This window comes from Peromyscus eremicus, chromosome 13 (assembly GCF_949786415.1).
Source record: "Peromyscus eremicus chromosome 13, PerEre_H2_v1, whole genome shotgun sequence".
Lineage (NCBI taxonomy): Eukaryota > Metazoa > Chordata > Mammalia > Rodentia > Cricetidae > Peromyscus > Peromyscus eremicus.
In genome coordinates this window covers 3,844,179-3,861,179 of record NC_081429.1, presented here as the reverse complement: position 1 = coordinate 3,861,179, position 17,001 = coordinate 3,844,179, and the positions used below count along the sequence as shown (strand labels likewise).

Here is a 17,001-nt window from a genome sequence, read left to right as displayed (position 1 = left end):
CACACACACCACACTCCACACCCCTACAACCCCAGCTTAAGACCTATAGCCTCTTGTTGGGGACCAGAATCTTTTTGGCTTGGCCAAGTCACATAGAGAAACCCAAAACCTCCCCCTGCCAGAGGAAATTGACCTTCCCTGTCCTCTTGCTCTGGAGCACTAGCCTTTGGCTTGTTTAGTCCCTTGACTCTGCTCAAGGTCCTAGAATCCTGGTCCTGTTCCCTCTGTGAAGGTGGGGAAGGGCCCAACCTCTCTCATGGGGGATAGGGGGCACTGTCTTCTAAGCAGAGTGCATGCAGGGAGGAGGAAATAGTTTCCTGAGCAGAATGCTCTCTCTCTGTGTTCCCTCCCCTGTTTGCTCTAAGCACCTGGTTTCAGTAGGAGAAGGGGGAAGCAATTCCCCCAAGCAGGCAGGGGAGGGGGAGTGGAAGTTCAACTGCTTCCCTGTTCATGGTTTATGATGTTTCCTTATCTACCAGTGACTCGCTTGTATAATTGGAAGACCCAAAACTCTCCATTTCTTCAGAGAGGCCACAGTCCCTTATCAGCTGCTTTAAGAGGGTGTTGGATGCTTTTTTGCCAAATACTGGGAAGATTAAAAGCAGCAGACAAAAAACTACCAACTTACCCAAGGTAAGTCAAGTTACTCAAGGACCTGATAATCATCTGTTGGGTTTTTCTCTGTGAGACTAATAGGGTATTTACTCCCATAGACCCAGATGCCACCAAAAACCAGCGAGCCACTAATATGCCCTTTGTCATGCAGCTGGCCCCAGACAAGAAAAAAGCCCCAGAAATAAGAGAGGTTTGTGGGCCGGAGAGATGGCTCAGCAGTTAAGAGCACTGGCTGCTCTTCCAAAGGACATGGTTCAATTCCCAGCACGCACATGGCAGCTCACAAACTGTCTGTACTCCAGCTCCAAGTGATCTGACACCCTCACACAGACATATATGTAGGCAAAACACCAATGCACATAAAATAAAAATAAATCATTTTAAAAAAAGAGAGGTTTGAAAAGATGAATAGATTTCAACTTTTGAAAACTGCTCAGAAAGTTTATAACAACCAAGATTCAGCTGAAGACAGACAGGGAAAGAAACTACCATGTGGTGATCGCTGCTTAGACTATGAAAAAGGGTTCAAAACTTACCAACATTGTTTTTTGAAGCCCTGAATGCAGATCTGTTGGAATTTAGGCAACCAGTCTACAAAGCACCCTTCTCCAGTATGTAGATAACCTCTTCATAGCTTCAAACACTGAGGATGAATGTAGAAAGGTGACAGAAGCCCTTTTAGAAACCCTCCAAGTCCTGGGGTACAGAATGTGAGCCAAGAAGGCTCAATTGCGAAGTCCCTCAGATCACATACCTAGGCTACAACCTAGAGGATAAGTGGACAATTTCCCATGATTGTATTTCAGGTATCCTGCAAATCCCTGCTCCCACATTGAAGAAAAAAAAGATTTTCTGAAGGCATTTGGATACTGCATGATATGGATAATGGGATTTATTGAAACAACCAACCCCCTCTATGGCAATACCAGGGGTATATAGCCTTTGGAGCGAACTGACATTAAGCAGAGGACCTCTGAAGCCTTGAAAAAGACCCTGGTTATCTGTCTCAACCCTGGCCCTCCCAGACATCCACTTGTATGTGGATGAGGCCAGAGGTATTGCTTAAAGGGTCCTCATATAAACCCTGGGACCCTGGAAAAGACCAGTGGTATATCTTTCCAAGAGACTTGACCCAGTCACAGCTAGATGACTGTATATAAGGTCCATAGCTACCACCACCCTGCTGGTAAAAGAAGCTGACAAATTAACTTTTAGGGTACTAACTGTTCTGACAGCCCCACACTCTGTTGAGGCCTTCTTGAGGGGGCACCTGAGAGATATATGTCTAATACCCAGGTGACCCAATACCAAGCCCTGCTTCTCAAATCAAGCCAGCATGGCCAACTACATCAAACAGAATAAACAGTTAAGCTACCGGTCCTTAGGAACAACTATGTCCCCTTAGAACAGAACAAGTCAATGATTTGATTCATGCCCATAGAACTAGCTGTAGTGGTATTTGCTCTACCCATGACCTTGAACTAAAGGGCTTAAAGGAGGCAGTGCTTCCTGCCATTGTACATGACCACTTATAAGAAAGAAGAGAAAGGTCTGGTGGTCCCTTCTTCCTTTTATTTATTTATTTTTTATCCTAGTGTGATCAGACTCCGGACAACCTGGGAATTGAACCCGGTTCCTCTGGAACATCAGTCAGTGCTCTTAACACTGAGCCCCATGTTGGGCTCCACTTACTATGATCAATCCATGTGAGTCTATTAAATGGGTAACAGAATTTATTAAGATAGAAATTAAGGAAGTACACTCATGAATACAGAACGAAGTAGACAGCTGAAGATGACCAGATAGAATCTACTTCGCAGGCAGTAGCAGGGAGCAGAGGCACGTGACCCTTCTCCCTTCCCTTATAAGAGGTCACAACAGCAGGAAGCACCACCTCCTTCGGGCCCTATAGCCCAAGGTCAAGGGTGGAGCAAATACAACTAGTGGAGAATGTGACCAGGCAAAACAGTGCAGCGGTTCCTCCATCTTGTATTCTTGCTAAAGCCATTTTAGGTTTAACTAGAATCTGATCTACTTGATGGAGAGCCCCAAGAAAAGTATCCAACTCTATTCTAGGAACCTAAGGTCAAGATGCCCCAGCTAACTTATCTTAGCTTCTGTTAAACTGCCTGCTTATGCAAATTCTCTCCTTCAGCTAACTTCTTTTCTTAGCTTTTGTTAAACTGCTTGCTTGTGCAAACCTCCCCTTGTAGATGCTGAGTGGTTTTTACGTTTAAAAATCCCCTACTTTAAACACTCAGCACTACACTTGGTTCTTAAATACCTAAGTATCGTCCTAGCCAGCTGGAATAAAGACCTTCAATTTCTATAAACTGTGTCTAAGTGGTCATCTCTGGTGGGTTACACTTGGATTCATCCTGCTTTAATCTACCGGGTCTGGTTGTGTTTTAGAAAGTTCTAGAAAAGAGGATAAGGACAGGCCTCTCTCCATCTCCCACAATAGTATACTACCCTCTATAGCCACACCCAGAAGGACACTCACTACCAGGCTCCACTTCAGATCTTCACTGAAGGACAGCACCCTTGTTCTCTAGTATAAAATAATACATGTCCCTGTGAGAAAACAATTTATGTGAACTAAAAATACTCCAAATTCACACACACACACACACACACACACACACACACACAGCAGAAGCCCTAATATCATCTTCATTCTGAATGCTGTTTTTTCACATAGCTAAAATACATTCTGTAAACATGACTTTGCCTTGATGTTTCCCAACTGCACAAAAGCAGTGTCTGTCAATATTCTGATCCCGCCCCTTGGGGCCCACCCTGTGTCCTGACACAGAAGCCTCTTCTTAAAGAAAAACTCCACCCCTTTCTCTCTCTCTCCCTCCACTCCCATGAGGTATGCATCCCTTGGCCCCCCCTTCTCTCTCTTTCCCTCTTTCTCTCTTCTTTCCTATCTTCTTTTTGCCTATTACAATAAACCATTTCTGTGCAGATGTAGCATCTGGGTTGTGAATGTCCACCTGCCATCCTGCTGCCATGCCTGCATGGAGTGCATCACTCGCCAGCCTGCTGCTTCATCTGCCCAGCATGCCAGCATGGTTCCTTGCACAACTGGGATACCCTGACCCAGCCAGCTGGAGGTTTCCCATGCATGCATAACAATTCATAACAGTGTCCCATTCCAGCCTCCCTGGCTTGCTCAGTCAGTCAATCTGTCACTTTCAGGGTACCCTAGTATTCTCATAACCCTCACATGGTTGTGAAGGTAGAATCAACACACACACACACAGAGAGAGAGAGAGAGAAAGAGAGAGAGAGAGAGAGAGAGAGAGAGAGAGAGAGAGAGAGAACACGGCACAGGCCAGCACTTACTTAGTACCTGTTAACTTTATCATTCACCCACTGATAGTCAACTGGAAAGGTCTGATAAATTGCTTTTAATATGTATTTTCTTTTTGATTTTATGTATGTTGGTGTCTATATATGGGTTTGTGCACATGTCATCTACAGTGCCTGCAGATGACAGAAGTGTCAGATCTGGAGCTAGAGATACAAGCAATTGTGAGGTAACTGATATGAGTCCTGGGTACAATATGTACTTAAGCCACAGCCATCTCTACAGCCCTTGACATGTTTTTGTTGTTGTTGTTTGTGTTTGTTGTTTAAGACAAGGTCTCACTGTGGAGACCAAGCTGGCCTTGAACTCAGAGAGACCTGCCTGCCTCAGTCTCCCAAGTACTAGAACTAAAGATATATACCGCCACACCTAGCTTGACTTGGTATTTTAATGTGAGGCTGTTTGCAACTTTGACTTAGTCTGGTTTGATGCTGGAGATAGAGCCCACAGCTTCAACAGGTGCTAAGCATGTGCACACTTAATAGTCTTGACAACCCTGGGTTCTACTTGTCCACTCAAAGCATGAAACCACCCAGCCATACACAGAAAGGAGACCAGTAGCACTCCCAGATTCCCTTTGCTCAAAAGATTTTCATAAAGATCTCAAATGCAGACATGACCAAAAGGGAAAATGAGGGAGGGGTGCATCCCCAGGTCTAATGACATCAATGTTATTTGAAACCTTAAAAAGGGCTGTGCAGCCAGGCGGTAGTGGCACATGCCTTTAATCCCAGCAATCGGGAGGAAGAGCCGATCCAGAAAAGGCGCAAAGCTACATAGAGAAACCCTGTCTCAAAAAAAAAAAAAAAAAAAAAAAAAAAAAAAAGCTGTGCAAAGAGCTGAGTCAAGTGTCTATCTCAGAAGGGTTCGGAAGGGATGGGTGGAGACTTGCTTTTGAATGTTTTTACTGTTGCAGAAGTCTAACCATTAATCCTAGCACTTAGAACAAAGCAAGAGGGTCACCAGTTCAAGGTCATCCTGAGCTACACGATGAATTCTAGACCAGCCCGAGCTATAGATCGAGAACCTGTCTTAACACCACCACTACCCAAAAACACCTCCACTGAGAGCCTGATGGGGTGTCACTCAGTAGGTGGAGGCAAGGAATCATCAGGAGTTGAGAGCCCAGCTGAGCCACAGGGAGAACCTGTACCAAAACAAAGCAAGAAAACAAAAAACTCCAAAAGTGTCAAGACAACAAATTCTTCCTAGAAGGCACTTTCACTGGGACACCTGCACTCGAGACTGCAGCTGGAGGACTATGGCAACTAAATACCCCATGGACTTTACACCAGATAAGAAAAACAACTCCCAACAGTCAGACTGAAGATAAGAGCTAAACAATAAAGCTTCACAAGTCCTAGGACTGTATCGTCTTGACCTTGGGTTTGGCAATGGCTTCTTAAAATATAACACCAAAAGAACAAGCAACAAAAGGGGGAGAAAACAAGAGACTTCTCTAAAATTAAAAACGTTTGTATCTGCAAGTGATAGTACAGGCTTGGAACTCTAGCACTTGGTGGGCTTAACCATAAGGATCGAGAGCTTGAGGCCAGACAGGTCTTAGTAAGATCTAAGAGAGAAAGAGGGAGAGAGGGACCCTTTTCGATATTTCCAAAAATACAAAGTACCACTTATCAGGGAATCTGAACAGAGTTCAAACCGGAGGCAAGGGATTCCTCTCCATCATGACCACAACCCACTCTTCATCTGGGATGCAACAGGGAAGAGCCAGTCGATGGTGGGTGGTAGGAGACTGCTAAATACCCACAAATCAAGGACATAATCCACAATGGACACTGAAAATGGACCCACACAAGTGTGGCTGCACAGCTAGGGTCAGTCTAATGGCATTCAGCATTTCTTCCAGCAGCCACACACATGGTGGTACTAACTAGTTAGTTGAAACAAAATGGAGAACGTAGGTAGACTGAAGAAAATATATGCCATAAAGTGCTATGGGATGTCTTTCTGTATGCTGTGAATAGGTGTGGCTCCCATTAGATAATAAATAAAGCTGTTTTGGCCTATGGCAAGAAAGCTTTCAGCCAGGCAGGAAATCCAAGCAGAGACACAGAGAGAAGAGTGGAGCCAGGAGAGACACCAGACCGCCAGCTGCTGAAGGAGAAACAAGATACCAACAGACGGTTAACCCACGGCCATGTGGCAACATATAGATTTACAGACATGGGTTAATTGGAGATGAAAGATCTAGTTAACCAGAAGCTAAAGCCATAGGCCATACAGTTTGTAATTAATGTAAGCCTCTGAGTGATTATTTTGTAAGCAGCTGCAAGAGTGTGGGTGGAAGAGATTCATCCCAACTACAGGGCCGGACAGGACTGGAGAAATTTCTGTCTACAATAAAGTATGTGCGTGACTATGAAATGAATTATTATAGAAATAGAAGGTTGTTTTAGAAATTCATGCTGTTGGGTTGGAGGAGTGACTTGGGAGTAGGTAGTTTGCCAAACATGGGAGTAACATAGGTTTCATTTGAGAAAGAGGGATAGGGGAGAGAAGGCAAGAGAAGAGAAAGAGAGGGGAGACAGGCACATGTGCTGCTTCTCTTCATTTGTAAGATCCAGGAAGGCATTGCCTTTATTAAAAAATAAAATGAAGCATTTTTCAAAGGACAGGGAACATCAAAATGAGAACAGAATGAAATTTAAGACAACAAGCTAAGATACAAGCAAAGATTAGAAAAAAAAAGGAAAATTCATCACTCAACAGCAGAATTAAAATCCAACTTGAAGGGCTAATGGGGAAAATGTACAATACACAAAGATATCAGCAATATATAACAAACTGTCGCTCCCTGAATGCTACTGGTTAAATCAAGAGAGGATACATGACCATGGGCACAGTGGTCAGACCATCCAGCCTGCAAACAGTAAAAAATGTCCAAAATAATACAAGGAGATACAATAGGAGACCAAAGAAGACTTTGCTAAGGAGAAGGCTGCCAGACTCTTTCAGGAGGCAAACTCAATCCTAAACCTAATCCAGTGCATAAAGGGTAGGCAAAGGCCCACAAGCCTAAAGTGCCAGGACCACTAGGCACTCCTATCCTAGGCACAGGAGGGAGGATGTACAGTGTCATAATAGCACACCACCTCTGCTACAGGATGCACCTGTGCCCCATTAGCCATACAACTAGAACTCTGAGACTCAATCCTCAAGGTGAAGACATAGTAATACAGCACGCAGACCTGCAAAGACTACAGCTAGGATGAAGGGCCTGACTCAGAAAAAGAGAGATAATGAAAACATCAAAATCAACAACTGCCAACCTGGTCTCCACACCAAGTTCTGGCTGGTCTGGGCTACATAATAGAGACCCTGTATTTAAAAAATAAATAAAAAAAATTTTAAAAATAAACTCTCAGGTCAACAACATGGTTCAGTGGGTAAAAGTACTCATCCCTGTAAATATAGTAGAAGGAGAGTACTAACTACCAAAAGTCATCTTCTAGCTTATGTGTACAAGCAAATACACACATACACATAAAATAATAAGTAAAAATTTTGAATTAAAAATAGCTAAGTATAGTGATGCACACCTTTGATCTCAGTGCTCAGGAGACAGAGGCAGGCATCTTGCTGTGAATTCAAGGCCAGCCCGATCTATGTAGTGAGTTCCAGTCCAGCTAAAGCTAGTGAAATCCTGTCTGAAAATCAAAAAAATAATAAAAAAATTAAAACAAAAACCATGATTGGCCAGATGCTGCGTCACTGCCTATAGTCCCAGCATTTAGGAGACTAAGGCAGAAGGGTCTCAATTTGAAGCCAGCCTGGACTGCTTACAATAGTAAAGCAACAACAACATAAATGTGAGCCAGGCAGTGGTGGCACACACCTTTAATCCCAGCACTTAGGAGGCAGAGGCAGGTGGACATCTTAGTTCGAGGCCATCTGGTCTACAGAGGGAGTTCCAGGACAGCCATAGAGAACCCCTGTCCATATATATATGGAATAAGTGGCAGAACAGAGGATTCAAGTAGTCTCCATTCTATATACTCAGACAAGTATTGCACTTAAAGGCTAAAAACTAGTGTGTAAAAGCTGGGGGGAAAAAAACATTTGCATAATGCCCAGGAAGCACCACTCAGATAATTTACTAACGCAAAGGAACCCATGTCTCCATGAAAACATCTAGTGACGATACCTCAGAGGGACAAGATGAGAGGGCATAGCTTCTGTGGAATGCATGACAGAGTTCAGAGCTTCCCCAAATGCCAGCCTGAATCTTAAGGAGTCTCTGAGACCTCTCACTTCCAGGTTACAGGAAACAGAGGATAAAAGAACAATGTGAAAAGATCCTTTAGGAAGCAATCAGAGCTCTTACAAGACAGCTGCCCTTACCTCTTAAGCCTTTACTGTCATGGTAGGAAAAAAGTGAGGGAGGGAGCTGTTCTGGCTTAAAAAACTAGAGCCAAGATGACCAGCTCAACGCATGAATTCACTAGTACCTGTCCTAAGAGGGAAGCCATAAAAGACACTTGGGTTCTGTCAGGGAGATGTAATAATTATCTGGATATGTGATGTTAGTGTGTTTTAGGTGCAAAGACTTGATGTGATAGAGGAAAAGCTATGGTGTGCTTAGGAGGCACTTGCTGAGGTGTTTGGGGATGGCCTGCAGACCACTCTTCTGCTGAAACCTTCCCCAGCCTTCACTGTAGCTCCTCTCCTTCTCTCCCAACCTCTCTTCCCTGCCCTCCCTCCCGTCTCTGAACATTCTAATCTCACCCTGACTTGTCTCTATAGCTGCCATATGGTGATTTGGGGTTGGGTGGAGAGGAGGAAACAGTTTAATCCAGGATAGAACACAGGGGTGGAGATGATCATACCAAAACCCCCAAACTGGTCCTTATTCACTTATGGCATTTGCCTCAGAAAAGGGCCTCAATGTCTCATGAGAGTCATCAACCTCCTCTTCCCCAGCACCTATACAAGCCAGCAGAGTGCTCTCTTAGGATGCTCTCAAACCCAGCTAACTCCATCCACCCTGGTGCAGGCTGCCATCATCCCTACCCATGGGGACTGGCAGCATCCTCTCAAGCAACCATGACATGACCAGAGCTATCTTGTCAATCTGGATCTTATTAACAGACTTCTTACATTTTTTGTTTGTTTTTGGTTTTGTTTTTGTTTTGGTTTGGTTTTGGTTTTGTTGTTTTGTTTTTTGTTTTGTTTTGTTTTGTTTTGAGACAGGGTTTCTCTGTGTAGCTTTGGAGCCTGTCTTGGAATTTGCTCTGTAGACCAGGCTGGCCTCGAACTCACAGAGATCCGCCTGCCTCTGTCTCCCAAATGTTGGGATTAAAGGTGTGCGCCACCACTGCCTGGCGACTTCTTACTTCTTAATGTGGTTTCCAACACAGCTCTCTAGCCTCCTTTCCCCTGTGCCTATTAACTGCTTTTAGCTGATTTCCTCAATTCCCTTCTGCCACAGCACTTGTGCATACTCTTTATCAGCCCCCCATCTTCTTTAAACAAAGTGTTCTACTTTCTTTGGATTCGGTGTGTTGCTTCTTGAATTTCATGCCTTTCCAACATGTCTTCTTTTCTAGTGCTTATAGTAATTGATGGAAATTTTCTTCTAGATGTGACTCCAGCTACATCCTACTTAATGTTGTGCTTGCTTGTTTGGCTGGTTGACTGGTTCAATTGGTTTGGGTTTGTTTTTTTGTTGGTGGTTGGTTGGTTGGTAGTTGGTTAGTTATTGGTTGGTTGGTGGTTGGTTGGTAGTTGGCTGGTTAACTGGTTGTTGGTTGGTTGGTTTGGTTAGTAGTTGGCTGGTATTTGGTTGGCTGGTTGGTTGGCTGGCTGGTTGGTTGGTGGTTGTTTGGTGGTTGGTTGGTTGGTGGTTGGTTGGTGGTTGTTGTTTGGTAGTTGGTTGGTTGTTGTTTGGTAGTTGTTTGGTTGGTCGGTAGTTGGTTGGTTGGTTGGCTGTTGGTGTTTTGGGGCTTTGTTTTAAGAGGAAGAGTTTCAGCCTGTAGACCCACCTGTCCTCACACTCACATTCCTGCCTCAGCCTCCTGAGTGCTGGAATTACAGCTACATAGATATTTTTTGCCATCATTCTACTCAAAAAGTATTTCTATCTTTCTTTGGCCCATAAATTACTTAGAAATAGACTCCTAAATTTCCATATACACTCTCAGGATTTTCTTTGTATTAATTCCTGTCTTATTTAATTCCACTGTTATTAGAAAACATATTCTGTACAGTTGCATTCTTGTGAACACTGCTGAAACTTGCCTTGTAGCCAGCACATGAGTAATCTTGACAAATATGTCTATAAATCTGAGAACTAAATTCTCTGGTTGTTAGTTACAGTAGTCTATCCATGTATCACGTTATTGGATTCTGTTACATTCTTACTTTTTTTTTTTCTGGTCTGGTTTGTCCTACCACCACCTGAGAAACATACATTAAATTGCTCCACTATAAAGCTGTGTACAGTGATGAATACCTGTAATACCAACACTCATAAGACTGAGGCAGGAAGGCTGCTGTGAATTTGAAGCCAACAAGGGCCTTGTAACAAGACACTGCACCTCAAAAAAGTAAATCCTGCTGTGATTTTAGGGAGGAAGAAGAGGGTGTTGCTTTTTGTTTTGTTTTGAAACAGGTCTCAAGCATCATAGGCTAGCCTAAAACTCACTATGCAGCAGAGGGTGACCTTAAACTTCTGACCCTCCTGCCTCTCGCTCTCCTGGGAGTGTTAAGGGTGGTATGCCTCCAGACTGTGGATATTTGAGATCCATGTTATACTTGTGTTAATTTTTCTTTTACAAGTTTCTTACAAGTTTTTAATTCTTGAATTTGAAATATTTTATAAACTCATTTTTCAGTATAATACCTTTATATATGATAACTTTGGCTTTGACCATTTTATTGGATATTAAAGCTAATACATCAATTTTCTTTTGGTTAGTCTTTGCATTACTTTCTCCATTGCTTTATTTTTAATCTCTTTACATCTGTGTTTTAAATGTATCATTTTAAATAGCTTAGATAAGTTTAGTTTACGTACTCTCTCTTAGCTGGAACTTAAATCCACTTACAAATATGATACTGGACTCAAAACCCAGGACTTCACACATGCTAAGCAAATGAGTACTTACTCTACTTCTGTGCCACCTCCCCCCAACTTAATCCAAATAAGTCTATGGAACAAACACTGGAACTTTAGACTCCTGACTTACTGTTTGCTTTCTTTGTCACACTTGCTCAGTGTCCCTTTTTTTCTCTTTTCTTGCCTTCTTTCCTAGAGTTTATTATATCACTTTTGTTAAGTTTCAAACCCAGGAAAATCGGCTTTTGAGGTGCCTATTTAACAAATTAAAGTGGGCCTCCAGGTTCTCCCAGCATCCCTCAGTCTCTATCTGTTACAAAGAATGGCTGGCATACACCACCCTCTACCCTGAACTCTCCAGCCCAGGGGCTATGCTGCCCTTCCCCCAGAGGCTTTTCCTTATATATAGACATCTTGGTTCCCCACCGCTTTTGGTCCTTTGGCCTCCAGACTGCTACACCTTGTTCCCCCTCTTTCTCTTCTTCTTTCCCCTCTCCCTCTCCCCACTGACCCAGTTCAGTCTGGTCATGTCCACTTTGGACTCTCCCATATGTCCCTGTCTCTCCCTACACTCTCCCTTTTATCTACAATAAACTTTCTCCTCTATCATACCTAGGAGCGGTCATGTCCTTTCCTTTCCTCCTTTCCTTTTTATTTCTCTCCTCTCTCTCTCTCCCTTTCTCTCTCTCTCTCTCCTCTCTCTTCTCTTCTCTTCTCTTCTCTTCTCTTCTCTTCTCTTCTCTTCTCTTCTCTTCTCTTCTCTTCTCTTCTCTTCTCTTCTCTTCTCTTCTCTTCTCTCTCTCTCTCTCTCTCTCTCTCTCTCTCTCTCTCTCTCTCTCTCTCTCTTTCAATTTCCCAGTCCTGGACTTACAGTCCATGGTTATTTTAGAGCTACTACAAGATTAGGACTCATATCCTAAACTAGTTTAACATTAAATAACTTTTTAAAAACAGTTTTACTGTTTATCTTTCTCTCATGACATTACTGTTTTTAATCTATATGTGTTTTAAACACAGAGTTAATATACACAGTCAATAACCACCTGGTCTTTTCCACACAAACACCCTGCATAGTGTGCATATTGTTCTTCATCCCTTCTAACAATTCTAACCTTTCACTTGAGGTCATTTTTCCTTTAGATAAAACAAACAATCTCCCTGAATGTTTTCTTTACAAAATACTGTTTACTTGGGTTCATATTACTTGGGGTCAGCTCATTGTTAGAGGATGGGTTTTGCTCCATAAAGAATCCTTGGATTCAGCTTCTCCCAGAACTTAAATTTCAACTGAATTCTGGGTCCTGCAGTGTCTATTAAGAGGGCAGCAAGTGCCTAGCACAACACTTGACATGTCAAGACCTGGAGACCTTACTGAGACCAACCAGAACAGCTTGGTATAGCAGCTACTGTTTTCCCGGTTTGAACCTTGAACATCCCACTGATGGGAGGGTTTTTCCATCTAGGGGTTGCTGGTCTAGTGGGGAGATGACACTAGTACATGTGACATTATAACATAGTAAATGCTGTGGAAGATATGAACATTTATGGGGGCTAGAAGTGTAGCTCAATGGTACAGCACTTGCCTAGCCCATATGAGGCCCTGGCTTCATCTCTAGCACAAGAAAAAGAAAAAAAAAAAATGAGAAAAAAAAAATCTTACCACTTCACACCTACTAGAAGGGCTATAATAAAAAAGAAAAGTATGAGCAAGGCTGCAGAGACCTGGAGACTCCTCCTCACACAATGCTGTTGAAAATGTAAAATGGAGCCACTCATAAGGCATTCCAACAGTTCCTCAAAAGGTTAAACAGTTTTTCCATATAGCCCAAAATTCTACTTCTATGTATACACCCAAGAGAAATGAGGACACGTCTACACAAAAAATGTACACAAATGTTCATAGGGGTGTTTTAGAAAGGCCAAAAGGCAGAAGATATAGTACTGATACATGCTATAACTTGGAAGAATCCTAAAAATATACTGAATATAAGTACAATAATAATATATATGTATGAGTACTCTAATAAAGCCCCATCACTGTACATGCTACCTTTTAAAAAAATTAAATAGCTGAATGAAAGAAACAAAACACAAAAGACAGCATACTAAATGACTCTGTTCTAGAAAATAATCAGCATGGGCAAGCATAGAGACAGAAAGTACATGAGTAGCTGCCTAGGGTTGGGGGAGCTGAGAGGAAACGGGTGATGAAAATGTTCTAAAATTGGCTGTGGTGATGGTTGCACAACTGTGAATATACTAAAAGCCACCCAACTATACAGTTTTTGCTTTGTTTTCTTAAGACAGGATCTTGTTATATAGCCCAAGCTATTCCACACCCTCCTGCCTCAGTCTCCAGGGCCCCTGGGATTACAGATGTGTGCCATTATACTCAACTGAACTATATTGTTTAGATGAATAAACTGAATGACATGTGAGTTATCATCCCCACCCCACCTCGCTTTTTTAAAGCAAGGCCCTGTACCCCAGGCTGGTTTCCAAGGATGACCCAAAACTGATTCGCCTGCTCCCATCTCCAATGACTAGGATTTTTTTTTTAAAGTTAACTTTTTAAAAACTTATAACAAAATTCTGTCTTAAATAATAGCTTCAAAGAATTACATTGCTCTTTACTCAAATTTCAAAATATGCTCCAAAGTACTGATGAGCTCACTGCTCAGTGCATTACCTGTTTTCTCTTTCCACTCTAGCTATGTAGTCCTGGAGTTGTTATTGTGTACTGTGGTCAGAAAGCACAAATGAAGCCTTGTGTTTTCTGGGGGTAGTTTCAACTGCAAAGAATTCAAATGGGGGGGGAGCACACCAATCAAACATGTCATAAATAGCCACCCCAAATCTACACACATCGAATTTTCAGAAGAGGATTACAGGAAAAACATTCCAAACTCCTTAGGACCAGAAGATGTACACGGATTGGTAAGGCGTCCTCTACAGGACCACCCTAGGGTCTTGCTTCTCAAAGCATGCTTCCTGCACAGCAGTATCAATGACTTTGGGAGCCTGCTAAAAATACACATTCCAAGGCCCCAGTCCTCCTCACCCAGCATCATCGAGTTAACAGTGTCCCCAGGGGATGTGTCTGCACACTAAAATCTGAGGAGCACTACCAATTCTCCCTAAATTAAGACGGGTAGAGGCTGCAGTAGACTAATATCTTTGAAAACCTGTCATACATACAGCTCCGATTCTCGGCCAGTTGGTCCTCAGATCCATCTCTGGTTCTTCTGGGGTGTTTCAAATTGCAGCAGAGGTAACCATTACAGGCAGGATGTCCAGGCAGAAGGGGCTTAGTATATGTGCAGCTGCAACTCTATCCTCCCAGAGCTGTGCCAGGTGGGACTCCACAATTCCAGTTTCTGGAGGAGCTCCACTGCCCCTGGAGTCTGATGTGGTCTCCTTCCTCTGACTTCTGTCCCTGCACTCTGGTGGCAGTGGCTTCCTGTGTGTTGCTTCATCTCTGAGTTGCATCACTGCCTTCAGCTTCCATGCTCTGTTCTCCAGCACCTGTGCCACAGCTCCCCTGAACTAAACTCCTCTAGTCAAACAGTAAGAGGGGGTTCTGATCACATCATTTGGAAATCTGCACTATGTACCACACACATATATACCAAAAAAAAAAAAAAAAAAAAAAAAAATTCATGAATGGCCTCTCTGCTACAAAAGGGAGGTATTGTACACACAGTAAACCTCACATTTCCCACATCCTGACAAGCTCTAGCAAACCAGAAGAAAAATCAGCCCTGAGCTATCTGTACAGCAGATGTGAATGTATTCTGAATGCATGTCCTCGGAATGTATTTTTAACACCATAACCACCACTCCCCCCAGCCAACCAGAACAGCTGGTACAGCAGCTATTGTTTTCATCCTGAGGAAAGGCAGGGAGACACCTCCTGACCAACAAAAGTCTGGACTCACTTGAATCTCCGAGGAGTCCATCCCTCTCCACCATGATCTTAGCCTTCATTCATCACTCCCTTCAGTCACAAGATCTGATCGCCTCACACTAGTACCTACCTTAAGGACAAGCACTAGGAAAGGGCACTCCTATCAGTACCAGGGCTTCCTAAACTAGTTCTGGGGCACATCTGATTGTCACTCCCATGCTTCGAATGGCCTTCACTGGTGCTCTCTTGCAGCCTGGCCCCGAATGATCGTTCCAGCCTCTTCCACTCAACCTGAGCCACTGACCATTTCCAGGTGTGCCTAAACTTTCAGATGCCACGTTCAAATCTTCCACAGCATTTACTATGTTATAACATAACGAGTACAGGGGTCCTCTCCCTACCTGACAGGTAACCCCTAGATGGAGAAACTGCCTCTCATCAGTGAGATCCTCATCAAGGTTGAAACCCAGACCCATGTTTTACTACTTCTACCACCCTGGGCAAGTCATTTAACTGCTCCACTTCAGTTTCCAATCCATAAGAGCACAATGACAGATACCAGTAACCATTAACTCCAAATAAATTAACCCAACTGAAGTGCTCAAAGCTAACCCAAGAGAAACTGGAGAATCGTTGCATGCAATCGCTCTATCATCACTGGCGCTGTTAGAATAGCACAGGTGTTCAATCCCATGTGCTGAATGACTGAGGTACCTCACAACAGTGTAACACAGCAGCACCTAAATGCATCCCCCTCCCCAATCGCAAGTAACAGAGGCTGACAGATGATCAAGCAAGAAATGGATCTTCCAGTAAAGGTAACTAACTGGCCTCGGAGGAAAAGCGCACTGCAGCAGGATGAGCAAGCCCGTGCCAGCCGGAACTGCCAGGGATGCCCCACGGTGGCAACCTGCTCTCCGCCACCTGTCCAGCCACCTGCCCGAGGAAGCCCTTCCAACAAGGAGGGCTCACCTCAGCAAGAAAGCATACGCAGTTCTCACGAGGAACAAGAAAGGGAAAGCAAAGGGTGCAACTTTATTCTTCGGGAAAGAAAACAAAAAGGCATGCGTCTCTCTGCACTGCATCCCGGGCGGCTGGAGTTCTCCACGAAGAGTTCTGTGCCCAGCGGGTGAGGAGTCCCGGCTTTCCCGAGGACGGAGGGAGAAGCGGCCACTACACGCGCATCCCTTCCCTTTCGGGACCTGGGGGTGGGTGAGGACCCCGCAGCCGGGTGGGCACTGGAGGGTGAGGCCAACACAGGTGAGTACGGGAAGCAGCGCCCGGTTCTCAAACGTACAGACCCCGGGGCCTCGGGGAGAGCGCGCCTGTGGTCCCCGCAACGACCCAGCAGCACGCCGGGCCTCAGTCTCCTCAGCGGCGGCGCCCACCTGCGCCCAGTCCCCGCGGCCCCGGCCCCGCGGCCCGGTCCCCGCGGCCCGTTAGGCGGCGGCGCGCTCGGCCCGGCGGCAGCGCCCGCGGGACCTCGGCCGGGCCGGGCCTGGGCGGCCGCTCGCACACGGTCACGGGCCTCGGCAGGGACCGCGGCGTGAGGGGCGCGCGCCCGGCCGACGCCGCGGGCTCACCTTCTGCCGGATCTGGCCCGACGTGGACACCTTACGGATAAGCTTCTGTGGGGAGCCGGGCTCGGCCTCGGGTTCGCTGTCGGACGACTCCTCAGGCGGCGGCGGCGGAGGCGGCTGAGGAGGACCCGGCGGAGGGGCGCCCGCCGCCGCCGCCATGCTGCCCGGCCAGCGCGCGCGCCGCGGGGGGGCGGGGCGGGGCGGGGATGGGATGGGCCGAGCGCCCGGGGCGGGGCCTGGGGCGGGGCGGGGCCTGGGGCGGGGCGGGGCCTGGGGCGGGGCGGGGCCTAGAGGCCGGCCGCCCCACCCCACCGCGTCCCTGTCGGCAGTGGGCGCAGACGCAGGCTTGTCCGGCCCTCGCTGGTTATTTCTGCCCCGACCCATCTCTTTCCTTCTTCTGTCTTGTGTCGTTTTCTTCTTGGAACACAATTTCTGTTTCTTG

General features: G+C 45.2%; 1 protein-coding gene across 1 annotated transcript in view; it reads right to left on the bottom strand.

Moving 5' to 3' along the window:
* Positions 1 to 16,653, bottom strand: part of Dgkd (diacylglycerol kinase delta) — a gene marked incomplete at its 3' end in the record, with an annotated part of 85,795 nt that extends 69,142 nt beyond the window's left edge. The window contains exons 1-2 of the mRNA XM_059278724.1: positions 16,563 to 16,653; positions 1,152 to 1,258 (exon numbers count right to left, since the gene is read on the bottom strand). Coding sequence (XP_059134707.1) covers positions 1,152 to 1,157 — 6 coding nt within the window. The remainder of the gene's footprint in view (positions 1 to 1,151; positions 1,259 to 16,562) is intronic.
* Between the last annotated feature and the right edge of the window lie 348 nt (positions 16,654 to 17,001).